Source organism: Schistocerca gregaria, chromosome 9 (genome assembly GCF_023897955.1).
Source record: "Schistocerca gregaria isolate iqSchGreg1 chromosome 9, iqSchGreg1.2, whole genome shotgun sequence".
In the NCBI taxonomy this organism is placed as follows: domain Eukaryota; kingdom Metazoa; phylum Arthropoda; class Insecta; order Orthoptera; family Acrididae; genus Schistocerca; species Schistocerca gregaria.
In genome coordinates this window covers 133,108,464-133,123,264 of record NC_064928.1, presented here as the reverse complement: position 1 = coordinate 133,123,264, position 14,801 = coordinate 133,108,464, and the positions used below count along the sequence as shown (strand labels likewise).

At 39.6% G+C, this 14,801-nt stretch overlaps 1 protein-coding gene across 1 annotated transcript in view; it reads left to right on the top strand.

Annotated features, from left to right (window-relative positions):
- LOC126291679 (DNA topoisomerase 2-like) overlaps nt 1–14,801 on the top strand; it is a 174,674-nt gene that overhangs the window by 34,421 nt on the left and 125,452 nt on the right. Inside the window, exons 10-12 of the mRNA XM_049985274.1 lie at nt 3,308–3,439; nt 4,395–4,605; nt 4,744–4,853. Coding sequence (XP_049841231.1) covers nt 3,308–3,439; nt 4,395–4,605; nt 4,744–4,853 — 453 coding nt within the window. The remainder of the gene's footprint in view (nt 1–3,307; nt 3,440–4,394; nt 4,606–4,743; nt 4,854–14,801) is intronic.

The window sequence follows — 14,801 nt, the reverse complement described above, 5'->3', positions numbered from 1 at the left end:
GTATCTATGGAACCATCTGACAGGCAGAGATTGACATCTAATAAGGGGACTTCAGTTGAGAAGGAAGAGGTAAGTGAATTTGAGAATAGCTGTAGAGGTTATGGAGGAAACAGCAAAGGTTGTCCATGCCACGACTCTGGATCATAAAAATGTCTTCAGTGAATCTGAACCAGGCAAGAGATTTTAGGTTTTGATGTGACAGAAATGATTCCTCTTGGTGGCTCATAAATAAGTCTGAATAGGGTACTGCCACACAAGTAGCCATGATACCATGGATTTGTTTGTAGATTTGGCCTTGAAAAGTGAAATAATTGTTGGGATGTGGTTGGATAGAATTAGGCAAGAGGGGGTGGGGGGTTTGGTGTCGGGTGGATGCTGGGAAGGTATTGTTACATGGCTGCAAGGCAATGGGCATGGGGATGTTGGTGTACAAGGATGTCGCATCCACAGTGGCCAACAAGGAGTCTGGCGGTAATGGGACAGCCACTGTGGAAAGACGGTGAAGGGAGAGAGCTGTGGCGTAGGATAGGAGGTTAAGGATTAGCATGTACAAACTATTATCCATTTAAATAAAATAGAAACAAATGTCCACATGGGAAAAATATAATAAAAACAAAGATTCCAAGACTTACCAAGCGGGAAAGTGCCGGTAGATAGGCACAATAAATAAAACACAAACACACACACAGAATTTCGAGCTTTCGCAACCGGCGGCTGCTTCGTCAGGAAAGAGGGAAGGAAAAGGAAAGATGAAAGGATGTGGGTTTTAAGGGAGAGGGTAAGGAGTCATTCCAATCCCGGGAGTGAAAAGACTTACCTTAGGGGGAAAAAAAATAGGTATATACTCGCTAGTGCGCGCGCACACACACACACCCACACACACACACCCACACACACACACCCACACACACACACCCACACACACACACACACCCACCCACACACACACACACACACACACACACACACACACACACACACACACACACACACACACACACACACACACACATATTTAAAGGCAAAGAGTTTGGGCAGAGATGTCAGTAGAGGTGGAAGTGCAGAGGTAAAGCTGATGTTGAACGACAGGTGAGGTATGAGTGGCGGCAACTTGAAATTAGGAGATTGAGGCCTGGTGGATAACGAGAAGAGAGGATATATTGAAGGGCAAGTTCCCATCTCCGGAGTTCGGATCGGTTGGTCTTGGTGGGAAGTATCCAGATAACCCGGGTGGTGTAACACTGTGCCAAGATGTGCTGGCCGTGCACCAAGGCATGTTTAGCCACAGGGTAATGCACATTATCAACAAACACTGTCTGCCTGTGTCCATTCAGTTGGACAGTTTATTGCTGGTCATACCCACATAGAAAGCGTCACAGTGTAGGCAGGTCAGTTGGTAAATCACGTGGGTGCTTTCACACGTGGCTCTTCCTTTGATAGTGTACACCTTCCGGGTTACAGGACTGGAGTAGGTGGTGGTGGGAGGGTGCATAGGACAGGTTTTACACTGGGGGCGGTTACAAGGGAAGGAGCCAGAAGGTAGGGAAGGTGGTTTGGGGATTTCATAAGGATGAACCAAGAGGTTACGAAGGTTAGGTGGACGGCGGAAAGACACTCTTGGTGGAGTGGGAGGATTTCATGAAGGATGGCTCTCATTTCGGGGCAGGATTTTAGGAAGTCGTATCCCTGCTGGAGAGCCACATTCAGTCTGATCCAGTACCGGGAAGTATCCTGTCACAAGTGGGGCACTTTCAGGGTTCTTCTGTGAGAGGTTCTGGGTTTGAGGGGATGAGGAAGTGGCTCTGGTTATTTGCTTCTGTACCAGGTCAGGAGGGTAGTTGCGGGATGCGAAAGCTGTTTTCAGGTTGTCGGTGTAATGGTTCAGGGATTTAGGACTGGAGCAGATTCGTTTGCCACGAAGGCCTAGGCTGTAGGGAAGGGACCGTTTGATATGGAATGGGTGGCAGCTGTCGTAATGGAGGTACTGTTGCTTGTTGGAGGGTTTGACGTGTACAGCAACAAACTGTCCATTCGCATGAATCGACACAGGCAGACAGTGTTTGTTGGTAATGAGGATCACCCTGTGGCTAAACATGCCTTGGTGCACGACCAGCACATCTTGGCACAGTGTTACACCGTCAGAGTTATCTGGATACTTCCCACCAACACCAACCTATCCGAACTCTGGAGATGGGAACTTGCCCTTCAATATATCCTCTCTTCTCGTTATCCACCAGGCCTCAATCTCCGCTAATTTCAGGTTGCCGCCACTCATACCTCACCTGTCATTCAACATCATCTTTACCTCTGCACTTCCACCTCGACTGACATCTCTGCCCAAACTCTTTGCCTTTAAATATGTCTGTGTGTGTGTGTGTGTGTGTGTGTGTGTGTGTGTGTGTGTGTGTGTGTGTGGGCGTGAGTATATACCTATCCTTTCCCCGAAGATAAGTCTTTCCTCTCCCGGGGATTGGAATGACTCCTTACCCTCTCCCTTAAAACCCACATCCTTTCATCTTTCCTTTTCCTTCCCTCTTTCCTGGCGAAGCAGCTGCCTGTTGCGAAAGCTCGAAATTCTGTTTGTGTGTTTTATTTATTGTGCCTATCTACCAGCACTTTCCCGCTTGGTAAGTCTTGGAATCTTTGTTTCTATTATCCATTTAGTTTAATGAAACTTGCTCAAACTAGATTCTCAGTAATGTTCACATGTAGTTTGGCCACAATAAGTTGTCGGCCGGAGTGGCTGAGCAGTTCTAGGCGCTTCAGCCTGGAACCACGTGACCGCTGCGGTCGCAGGTTCGAATCCTGCTTCGGGCATGGATGTGTGTGGTGTTCTTAGGTTAGTTAGGTTTAAGTAGTTCTAAGTTCTAGGGGACTGATGACCACAGCTGTTAAGTCCCATAGTGCTTAGAGCCATTTGAACCACAGTAAGTTGATTTTTTCTGGTGCTTAGAGTAGTGGAGAAAATTCACTAGTTAGAAGGTGATTGATTTGTTACCGAATGCTGCCAATATTTTCACGTGTCATATCTGCTTTCGTATAAGTACAGCACGTGCTTATTGTGACCAAACAGGATATATGTTCCCTAGCAGTAAATGATTGTCCATGCTACATATCTGAATGGTTTCTACACTTTCAGTTTAGGTTTTGAAATTTGATAGCTGTTATTCTGTAAGTAAGTACATCTCCTCTATCAAATATCCCTACCCACCTGACCAAACAAAATGTTTGTAATTTGATGATTGTTTCACTGTATTGATTACATGACAGAAATGTGTAACTGTTATTCAATGTTCTGTTCTGACAGATTATGGAAAATGCAGAAATAAATAATATAATTCGCATTGTTGGCCTTCAGTACAAGAAGAAATATGAATCAGTGAATGATCTAAAGACACTGAGATATGGAAAGATGATGATAATGACAGATCAGGACCAGGTAAATAAATTTGTCTCTTCCCTTCTGTAAATGAACAACTGAGTACATAATTTTCATGTGGAGGGAGGGGAAGTTTGTTCATCTTGTATTCTAAGTAAAGTTACTTTCTGACATTTCGGCAAAGTGAGTGGTAGAGACCAGTGGCCGTCCAGTCTGTTCTTTCTTGCATGCCACATGCTTGTTTTGTTGCCTATTTCGCAAGCTGCATGCAGTGTCTTGTGGAGTGTGACCGGATGCATGCTGGCAACACTCTTGGAGACTGCTCCTGAAGTTAGGTGTTTCAGAAAGTATTTTTTTCAAGCAAGACTCAAAATTTCACATTGAATGGTTGCTCTCTTGAATTGGACTTCGCCAAATTTCACGACCATTGTGCCACCATTCAACAAAGCTTGGAAAGTAAGACATTTCAGCAACGTGAAATAACGTGCTTACTTGGGAAGTTGTTAGATACACCATATCGCTATTTTCTGTTACTTTGTGAGAAGAAAATTATTTTTTGAATGGGCAACATAGGGAGATTTGCATTTTTATTTGCAAAAAACTATTTTAATGGAATAGAGTAAATGAGCATAAAAAAACAGTAGATAGGGGGAAGAAAAGGTTATTGAAGAGGACAGTGCAAGTGATAGTGATCTTGCAATATACAGTATTTTTAATGACACATTAAAGAAGGAAACCAGATGGTTACTATCAAACTAAAAGCATCTGGAGCTGTAAAGAAACAATGGGGAAGTGCCAAAGTATAGCTTAGAATTGTAAAGAGAACACCTGTTGTCTAAGCTTGTAATGTTATGTGGAATATTGAGTACTAACTGCAGCAGTGGGCTTGTAAATGAGCAGTACAGTTTTGTCCCTCCATGTATGAATTTGGTGCAGATGGACACTCAATGTGTTGGTTTATGCTGTCTTTAATATGCAAACAATTGCTTGACAAACTTTTAACTTCTAATTTCAGGATGGATCACACATCAAAGGTTTGCTGATCAATTTCATTCACCACAATTGGCCATCTCTCCTCCAGCTCCCATTTTTGGAGGAATTTATAACACCTATTGTGAAAGCTTCAAAAGGCAACCAAGAGTTCTCATTTTATTCACTGCCAGAGTTCGATGAATGGAAAGCTTCAAGAGATAATTGGCATACCTACAAGATAAAGTACTACAAAGGTATTTTTTTTAATATAGCTATTTCTGTACTCCAAATGAACACTCCAAAAACCGAAGTGCCATTCTGTGTAATGAATATATTCAACATGAATTAAATTGATAACATACGTCTCTTCTTTCATTTAAACACAATTTCAGGTTTGGGCACCTCCACATCCAAAGAGGCAAAGGAGTATTTCATGGACATGAAACGACATAGGATAACATTTAAGTATGGGGGTCCCACTGATGATCAGTGCATCAATATGGTAAATATTCATATGTTAATATTGTTTTTATAAAGATAAGGCTCACAAAACTGGATTAAAACAGAATCCAGACAGATCTATCATTAGAGTGCTCTTACTGTAAACTACCCATGTTAGTTTCACCTATGATTCCGGTGTTTTTGTTTAATACTATTAATCAGTCTTCAGAGTTGCACTACTGTGGGTGAAGGTACAGCACACCCTGCATCTTTTGACAGGGATGTTGTTTAAAGTGTCTTTTGAAACAAAATAAACATTTATTATGATGAAATATGGTGAAATGGGTCCCTTTTTGCTTATGAAATAATATATACTGAAAAACCAAAGAAACTTGTAAACCTGCCACCTAACATTGTGTAGGGCACCCTCAAGCATGCAGAAGTGCTGCAACATGTGGCATGGACTAGACTAATGTCTGAAGTAGGGAGTTGACACCATGAATGTGCAGGGTTGTCCATAAGTCAGTAAGAGTAAGAGAGGGTGGAGATCTCTTCTGAACAGCACATTGAAAGGCATCCCAGATATGCTCAATGTTCATGTCTGGGCAGTTTTGTGGCCAGCGGAAGTGTTTAAATGTGGAAATGTGTTCCTGGAGCCACTCTGTAGCAATTCTGGACATGTGTGGTGTCACATTATCCTGCTGTAATTGCCAAAGTATGTTGGAAAGCACAATGAATGTGAATGGATGCTGGTGATTAGACAGGATACTAATGCACATATCACTTATCAGTCATATTTAGACATATCTTGGGTCCCATATCACTCTAACTGCACATACCCCACACTATTACAGAGCCTCCACCAGCTTGAACAGTCCCCTGCTGACATGCAGGTCCATAGATTCGTGAGGTTGTCTCCGTACTCATACACGTCCATGTGCTCAATAAAATTTGAAACGAGACTCGTCTGGCCAGGCAACATATTTCCTGTTATCAGCAGTCCAATGTGTTGTTGTTAAGTTGAGATAAGGTGTAAAGCTTCGTGTCATGGAGTCAAGGGTACACAAGTGGGCCTTCAGCTCCGAACGCCCATAACGATGTTTCGTTAAATGGTTCGAATGCTGTCCCTTGTGGCCTAGTGTTGAAATTTGCAGAAGGGTTGCACTCCTGTCACACTGAATTATTCTCTTCAGTAGTCATTGGTCCTGTTCTTGCAGGATCTTTTTGCAGGCACAGTGACGTCTGAGAGCTGATGTTTTACCAGATCCCTGATATTCACAGTACACTTGGGAAATGGTCGTACAGGTGAATCCTCCCTGCTTCATCACTATATTGGATATGCTGTGTCCTGTCTCTTGTGTGCCGACTAGAACACCACATTCAAACTCCTTAAATTTTGATACCCAGCCACTGTAGCAGCAATAACCGATCTAGCAACTGTGCCACACATGTTGTATTATATAGGTGTTGCCAACCACAGTGCTGTTTTCTGCCTGGTTATGTCTCTTTGTATTTGGATACACATGCCTATACCAGTTGGGCACTTCGGTGTAGTTTATAATGTTATGACTGTGTTCTGTCCTGTCATTATCCACCACTTCATTTGATATTTAATTTGAATGCACTTAGATCATTTTGTGAATATCTGAAATTTCTGAATTGAGGAAGAATATGGAAAATAAAGGAAAATTGTTTCCTGTAGACATAATTTGAGTCGCACAGTCAGTGATACCACTGTTTAAACAGGGCCTCTACAAAATGAATGAGTCATTGGTTTCTGTACCAGCAGTTGTACTTAAAATTAATATTTTCCAACATTAAAGAGACAGCAGGATTATTTCTTAGGAAATCTGAGTTAAAACCTTTTACAGCAAACAGTTAAGACTCCTTTCCTCAAAACACACAATATTTTTTTTTTTGTTAATACTTGCCTTGAGGTATTGTAAAGCTAAAGATATAGCTTTGGCTTCTAGCACTTCTCAAAATAAACTGGCTGTAACCAGTTGGTCAAAAGTCCATAACAGGCACAAATGAAATAATCTTTTTTTTTTTGTATGTAAGGTGGTATACATAGTTTGAAAAATATTGTTTTCTCACAAAACACTTCAACATTTATTTCCCCTATGACATAAGATGTTTGGCCACATAATAGTTTTACCCAATGCATAAAAATGAACTTGATTCTAGAGTGGGCAAGAAGAGACTGAATAAATTTTGAGACACACATTTACCATTGAACATAAATTTCTTTAGTTCAGTATCAGATCACTCATCTCGGGGATGTGGCATAATTTCTTCTTGTGGTAGGCGGCCAGAGGCCAGCTGGGTGTCACATCTGTTGTACTTAACTTGTACTGTGCATACTAGCCTTCAGCACTCGCAAAGTCTGTGATGTACAAACAAAAACATTTTATAGTTTGCTTTACACAAAAATATTATTGTAATAAAATTGATACAATACAGTACCATAAGTCATATACTAGGTACAGAAAGGTGGTTGCCTTAAATTAAGTTTTTTGGGGAAATTTAAGTGTGTAATGAAAGGATAGGCAAATGGGAAATGGAGCTGGTGTATTTGTCACAGTAGACAAACACAACTCCACCAAGACAGAAATTGAAGCTGCAAGTGAGATTGTTTGTGCAACATAAAATATCACGGGTGGGCATAAAATAATGGGATCCTTCTATCTCCGACTAGACTCATCAGTTGTTACTAGAAACATTAGGGAGAACCTCAGTTCACTTGTTTGTAATTCAGTTGACTTACTGTAATTGTTCCCGACTTTAATCATCCAATACTGGGAAAATTACAGTTTTGTTAGTGTTGGGCATAAGATATGCTGTGAAACATTACTAAATGCTTAATCAGAAAACTGCCTAGAAAAGATACAAAGAACTGCAGTCGTCATGGAAATACATTGGATCTAAGGGCAACAAACAGACCTGATCTCTTTGAGCAGTCCACAATGAAAAGGGTATCAGTGACCACGATCCGGTGGTGGCGCCGATGATTACCAAAGTGCAAAGGACAAGTAAAATGAGCAGAAACATATATATTTTCAGTAAATTGGATAAGAATTGGCAGTGTCATATCTCAATGAGGAACCTAAAACTTTCAGTTCAGGGCAGAAGCATGTAGAGGAAATATGGCGCTAAAGTTTGACTAGTGGAGCCTGCACTGAATAGGTATGTACTCAGTAGAACAGTTCATAATGGTATAGTCACCTTAAAGAATTTCTAAAGAAACAGATTGTTGCATAATAGGTGTAAAACGGTGTAGGACTACAGAAAGATATATGCTGAATGAAACGTGTTTCGCTGTCAAGAGAGCACTGTGTGATGCCTTCAATAACTAAAAGAGCATAATATTGTCAAATAATCCTTAACAGAACACAAAAGAAATTCTCATTGTGTGTAAAGGCTGTTAGTGTAGAGTCCCTAGCAAATGAGACATGAAAAATTGAGGGCAGCATAGCAAAAGCTGACATGTTTAACTCAATTTTCAAATGTTCTTTTATTAAAGAAAACTCAGGAGAACTGGCACAATTTAATCCTTGTACCACTGACAAACTGAATGAAATAAGTATTAGTGTCAGTCGTGTCGAGAAAAAGCTGAAATCATTAAAACTGGACAAAGCTCCAGGGCCTGATAGAATCCCTATCAGATTATATGCTGTATGTGCAGCTGAGTTAGCCTCTCTTCTAACTACAGCTTATTGTAGATTGCTCGAACAAAAACCGTGCCCCGTTCCAGGAAAAAGGCCCTGGTCTCACACTTCTACAAGAAAGGTAGTAGAAGTGATTCACAAAATCACCATACAATATCCCTCACAGATTTGTTGTAGAATCTTAGAACATATTCTGAGCTCCAACATGAGGTATCGTACTGAAGGCTTTGGATCAAGGCAGTCAGGTAGATAGAGTATTTCTTGGTTTCCAAAAAGTGGCTGACTCAGTATCACACCTATGCCTCTTGTCAAAAGTACAACCATGCGGGGTATTGAGTGAAATTTGTGAATGGATTGATGACATTTTGGTAGGGAGGACACATCTTGTTACCTTGGATGGAGAATCATTGTCAGGTGCAAAAGTAAACTCGGGTCTGCACCAGGAAGACCCTTGCTCTACATGTTAGACATTAATTACCTTGCAGCAGATAGTAACCACAGACTTTTTACAGATCATCAGTTATCTATAATGAAGCACTTTCTGAAAGAAACTGCATAAACATTCAGTCAGATAAAATTTAAAACTGGTGCAAAGATTGGCAACTTGCGTTAAATGTTCAGAAATGTAAAATTGTGCACTTTACAAAACACATGTAGTATCCTATGACTATAACATTAACTGTTGGAATCAGCCAAAACATATAAATACCTGGTTGTAACACTTGGTAGGAATATGAAATGGAATGATCATAGGCTCAGTCATGGGTACTGAAGGTGGTTGACATCACTTGGTTGGTGGTTGGTAGAATATTGGGTAAATTGAATCGGTCTGCAAAGGAGATGCTTGAAGTCACTCTTGCAACTCATCCTGGAATATTTCTGAAGGGTGTGGGACCCGTACTAGATGGGACTAACAGGGGTATTGAACATACAGAGAGAAGGGCAACAAGAATGGTCACAGGTTTGTTTTATTTGTGGGGAAAGTGTCTCTGATAGGAAGGAACTGGATTGGAAGACTCTTGAAGCTAGATGTAAACTGTTCTGAGAAAGTCTGTTAACAAAGTTTAAAGAACTGGCTTTAAATGATGACTCTAGGAACATAAACTCTACATATTGGTCACACAGGGATTGTGAGGATAGGATTAGAATGATGACTGCTTGGGCAGAGGCATTCAGTCATTCTGTCATTCTTTCTTCCTGTGCTCCATATGTGAGTGTAACTGGTACAATGGGATGTACCCATAGCTTGTACTTGATGGTGATCTGCAGAATATAAATGTAGATGTAGGCAGCAGAATTCTGTGATATTGCAAAACTTCTGTATCACTGAAATACATGACACTGTTTTATCACCATAAATAATCCTGCCTGCTAGAGCAGTTGTTTAAATATATTTAAGGTCTTCCCCTTGAACAGCATTCTGTTGAAATGTAAATAATAGATTTCAGCTATCAGTCTCCTTTGGAATATTTATTAGCAGATCTAGATTTCGACTGGCAACTAGCCATTCTCAATGCTAAGAATACAACACGTACATAGTTAGATGATGTCGTAAAATGTTGCAATTAATGGCTTAACTCGTATGGTTTTTATATTACATACCACTATCCATTTTTTTTGGTCAATGCATGTAACGCCTGTTGGTCTGGCATTGTACACAATTCATGGAATACTAATTTTTGTAGAAGGCGGGCTGTGTGGAGAACACATGAGTTGGTTATATGGTGCCATCTATGTGAACTACATATAAACCTCAATGGAAGTAAACCACTTCAAATTTAATTACATGAAATGGAACATAAGTAAAATTCTTACATTGTCGTCAGACTTATTTCATCTTTATTGTCAAGTAATAAAATTTCCATGTTCACTCCTTGTGAGTCTATTATTATTAAACATTTAAATTATGTCAGGTGGGTAGAACTTATAATTTTTTAAAAACATTTTTTAAAAATTATAAAAACACTGGAGGGCATGTGCTGTGTACATCTACTGGTTTAACTTCCACATGGGAAAAATATATTAAAAACAAAGATTCCAAGACTTACCAAGCGGGGAAAGTGCCGGTAGACAGGCACAATAAATAAAACACACACACAGAATTTCTAGCTTTCACAACCGACGGTTGCTTCTTCAGGAAAGAGGGAAGGACGAAAGGATGTGGGTTTTAAGGGAGAGGGTAAGGAGTCATTCCAATCCCGGGAGCGGAAAGACTTACCTTGGGGGGAAAAAGGACAGGTGTACACTCGGGTGCGCGCCCCCCCCCCCCCCCATCCCCCCCCCCCCCCCACACACACACACACACACACACACACACACACACACACACACACACACACACACACACACACACACACACACACACACACACACACACACACACACACACACACACACACACACACACACACACACACACACACACACACAGAGAGAGTTAGAGAGAGAGAGAGAGAGAGAGAGAGAGAGAGAGAGAGAGAGAGAGAGAGAGACATTTGTGAAGGCAAAGAGTTTGGGCAGAGATGTCAGTCGAGGCAAAAGTACAGAGGCAAAGAAGTTGTTGAAAGACAGGTGAGGTATGAGTGGCAGCAACTTGAAATTAGCGGAGGTTGAGGCCTGGCGGATATCGAGAATCTATACTTCCCCCCCTAAGGTAAGTCTTTCCGCTCCCGGGATTGGAATGACTCCTTACCCTCTCCCTTAAAACCCACATCCTTTAATCTTTCCCTCTCCTTCCCTCTTTCCTGATGAAGCAACCGCCAGTTGCGAAAGCTCAAATTTTGTGTGTATCGACCTGCCATGGCTTTTGTTTGGTAAGTCACATCATCTTTGTTTTTAGATATATTTTTCCCACGTGGAATGTTTCCCTCTATTACATATATAATCTTTTTTTTCCCTCCCTCTATTATAGCATGAAGAAGTGATTTGCACTTACGAAACATGTTGCTTTATTGAATAATTTAAGCAAGGCAACAAAAATTTGTGACTGGTGGTAGTTTCGGAAAACTATTTTCCTTATTGTTTCCATAACAATCTTTCCTCTATTGATAATAAAACACAAGCTTGTTAACTTTGAACTTTCTTGATGTCCTTTGTCAGTACTATGATGTCACAATTTGGCTTTCAGGGAGAAGTATCCACAGGAAGTGCAATTTAATCTTGTATGTTTCGAGGTGTACACATCCTAGGAAATCTGGGAAAAATGGGGGAATTTTTTCACCTGGGAGAATTTTCAGAATTATGGAATTTTTCATTGTTTTGGTTGTCAGTTAATTTTTAAATTTTGTCTGTTGAGAACTGATATTCTAACAGTTTTACTTTAGCCCACTATTTCAGAAAAATTTTGCAGCAATAAAACCTTAGATAATTCTGGATATTTAACTGAATTGACAGCCTTTAAGAGTGAGAGATTTATGTAGCTGAAATTTGTTTTTTTAGTGCTTCTGTGAAGGACCTAAAGTTTCTCATTGTCAGTTACCATGCCATGGAGACATCTTGTTTAAGTCATTTTGTAATTTGTTTCGATTTTCTGAAGAATTTGATTGTAAACAACAGTACCATCCACAAGCAATCTAAGGAAACTGCTCATTCTCTTTCAAACCATGTATAATAAGAAACCCTTTTTACACTTTCCAGTGGACTGACTTGAGAGTGTAAAATGAAAGTAAGTTTAAAATCTTAGAAAGCATAGGAAACCAAACAAGTGAAGATGAATAAATTAAAATTACTATAATTTTCGTTATGTTGTTTAAAATATGAAAGTAAAACAATTTGGGTTTTCCCTATTTAATTAAAAGAATCTGAAGTAATTCCATTTGTTTCTGTCTAACAGCAGTTTACTGCCTCAAAATGTTAGTAGTTTCCATAGCTTCTCTACTTCTTGGCACAACTGGGTTTCGGTCATCATTTTGCTCTTCCTCTTCACCAATCACCTTTTTTTCCCTCCTTCAAAATGATTGATACTGATGCTATCTACTGTTGGCACCTCTGAAGTGGCGACTGAAACATCAACACTGACATATTCTTGAAACGTAGAGGGTACGCCTATCACAGAAAATTTTGTGGGCTCAAACAACTCTTCCTCAGTGTTTCCTGTACCTTTAAATCCTGCTTTCATGATAAAATCAGTAAAAGTTAAAGGATTCACATCCATACTTTTGACTTCATAATGCATAGTTTCCAAAAGTGATAGGGTCATAGAATTTGGTTGCACGCCATTATTGTGCATAAATTTGGCATTCTGGACAAGCATTTTTCTGTATATGCATTTAAATGAACGTAAGATTCCCACATCTAATGGTTGAAGCTCACTTGTACAATTAGGAGGCAGGAGCACTAACGCAACACTTCTGAGCTGCAGGTTGTCAGTGTGTGCTGGATGTCTGTCAAGTAGCTGCAGTATTTACTTACTTTTTGCCTCCATTTTAGCATCCAGTGCCTGAATGGTGGGTGTGAATATGGAACTGGTAGTCTGTGCAGTGCTGTTGGAATAAAGTTATTAAAGGAGGTACTTTCTAAGATCCATCAGCACTGACCATAACTAAAATGGTTATCATCTGCTTCTGCTGTTTCCTACTGTGGCGTTTCTCACCTTTCAAACATAAGATCTTAATTTGCAATATGTTATAAAAAGACCAGTTTTGTCAGTGTTTTGGAGTGTAATCCTTAGATTACAGTTCCTTTTTTTTCCATTGGTCCACATTTCCTCTATCAACACATTTTCACTACGTAGTTGGTTTGCAAACAGTGCTAAAAGTTTTGAACTGACCAAGCTGACCATTTGATGCTGTGAAGGTGATGGTCCTTACTTTTGCAGCAAATTGAAGCACTTCTTCTCTCAGGATGTTGCCATCAAGTGGAATTCCCAACATTGTCATGTAAACAAACTGGTCCAATGAGTTTATCCAAACAATCATATGCTGATAGCTGAATGTTGTGGAACCACTCTTGCATTGGCTTTGATGTCCGATACATTTCTTACAATCCTGTTCAAGGTAGAATCAGGAAGTCCTAGGTCCTTCGCTAATTGAGCTCATGCTCCAGCATGCAAATCTGTATTGTAGAATTCATTTTCTTCCACAGGAATATATTATATCCTGTCCTTTCTAATCATTTTACTTGCAGCCACTGATGAAAGTTACTTCAGAACATGACTTACAATAGTGTTTGTTTGCTTATTATTAGTGGTATGGTACTGCCTTTTTGGGATCATTGTTAGAATTATAGCCCCCTTGTTATACTGAAAGAAGCAGCCATTATATGAAAAAGGTAGACCATAAATTTTACGGAACTACTGGTAGTGAAGTTCAATCTAATGGTACATTTTGTTTTGGAATTCTTAATGAAATATGCAACAATCATTTTTATTTTTTAGCAACAAGAAGGCCTCTTGTTTAGTTCTTTCCATGACATGTTGGCATGATTTGGAATATCTTCTGTCGACAGTCTTCTCAACTGTGGCAACTAAAATAATCTGACTGTAATGACTCTTGCAGCAATCTTCTTTGTGCTCATTGCATTGTAACAACAGATTTAAATTAACTTATCTATGCAAATAAACACTTCATTTGAAGATGGCTGTATGTATAATGGGATTTCACGATTTGTTATTTCTGTGTGAAATAACGCCAGTGCAGTCTTAGGTTGGTATGATCTGATGTCAGACATGAATTTCTCCTCGAGATGGTCCACATGACAATTTCTGCCCTCTTTCTCACCAAGAAGACCCCGGGCCAAGTAACCTCCCTGTTGTCAACTTGCTGTAGATTTCATGCATAATCTCATTTTTATGAAGACCGCCAAATTTAATGCTTTAATCAATATTGTTTTAGTTTTATGTACTGTAATTTTATAATGATTATCAATAATAAGTCTCACATTCGAACAAGAATATTTTTTTAATGTGGTTTTGCGAATGACTTTTGCTTCCATCTTTTATTTGCACTATTGGACATGGAACAAAGAAGGGGTGTTTGTGTTTGTGTTTTTGTGTGTTTGTGTTTGTGTTTTTGTGTGTATGTGTTTGTGTTTTTGTGTGTATGTGTTTGTGTTTTTGTGTGTATGTGTTTGTGTTTTTGTGTGTATGTGTTTGTGTTTTTGTGTGTATGTGTTTGTGTTTTTGTGTGTATGTGTTTGTGTTTTTGTGTGTATGTGTTTGTGTTTTTGTGTGTATGTGTTTGTGTTTTTGTGTGTATGTGTTTGTGTTTTTGTGTGTATGTGTTTGTGTTTTTGTGTGTATGTGTTTGTGTTTTTGTGTGTATGTGTTTGTGTTTTTGTGTGTATGTGTTTGTGTTTTTGTGTGTATGTGTTTGTGTTTTTGTGTGTATGTGTTTGTGTTTTTG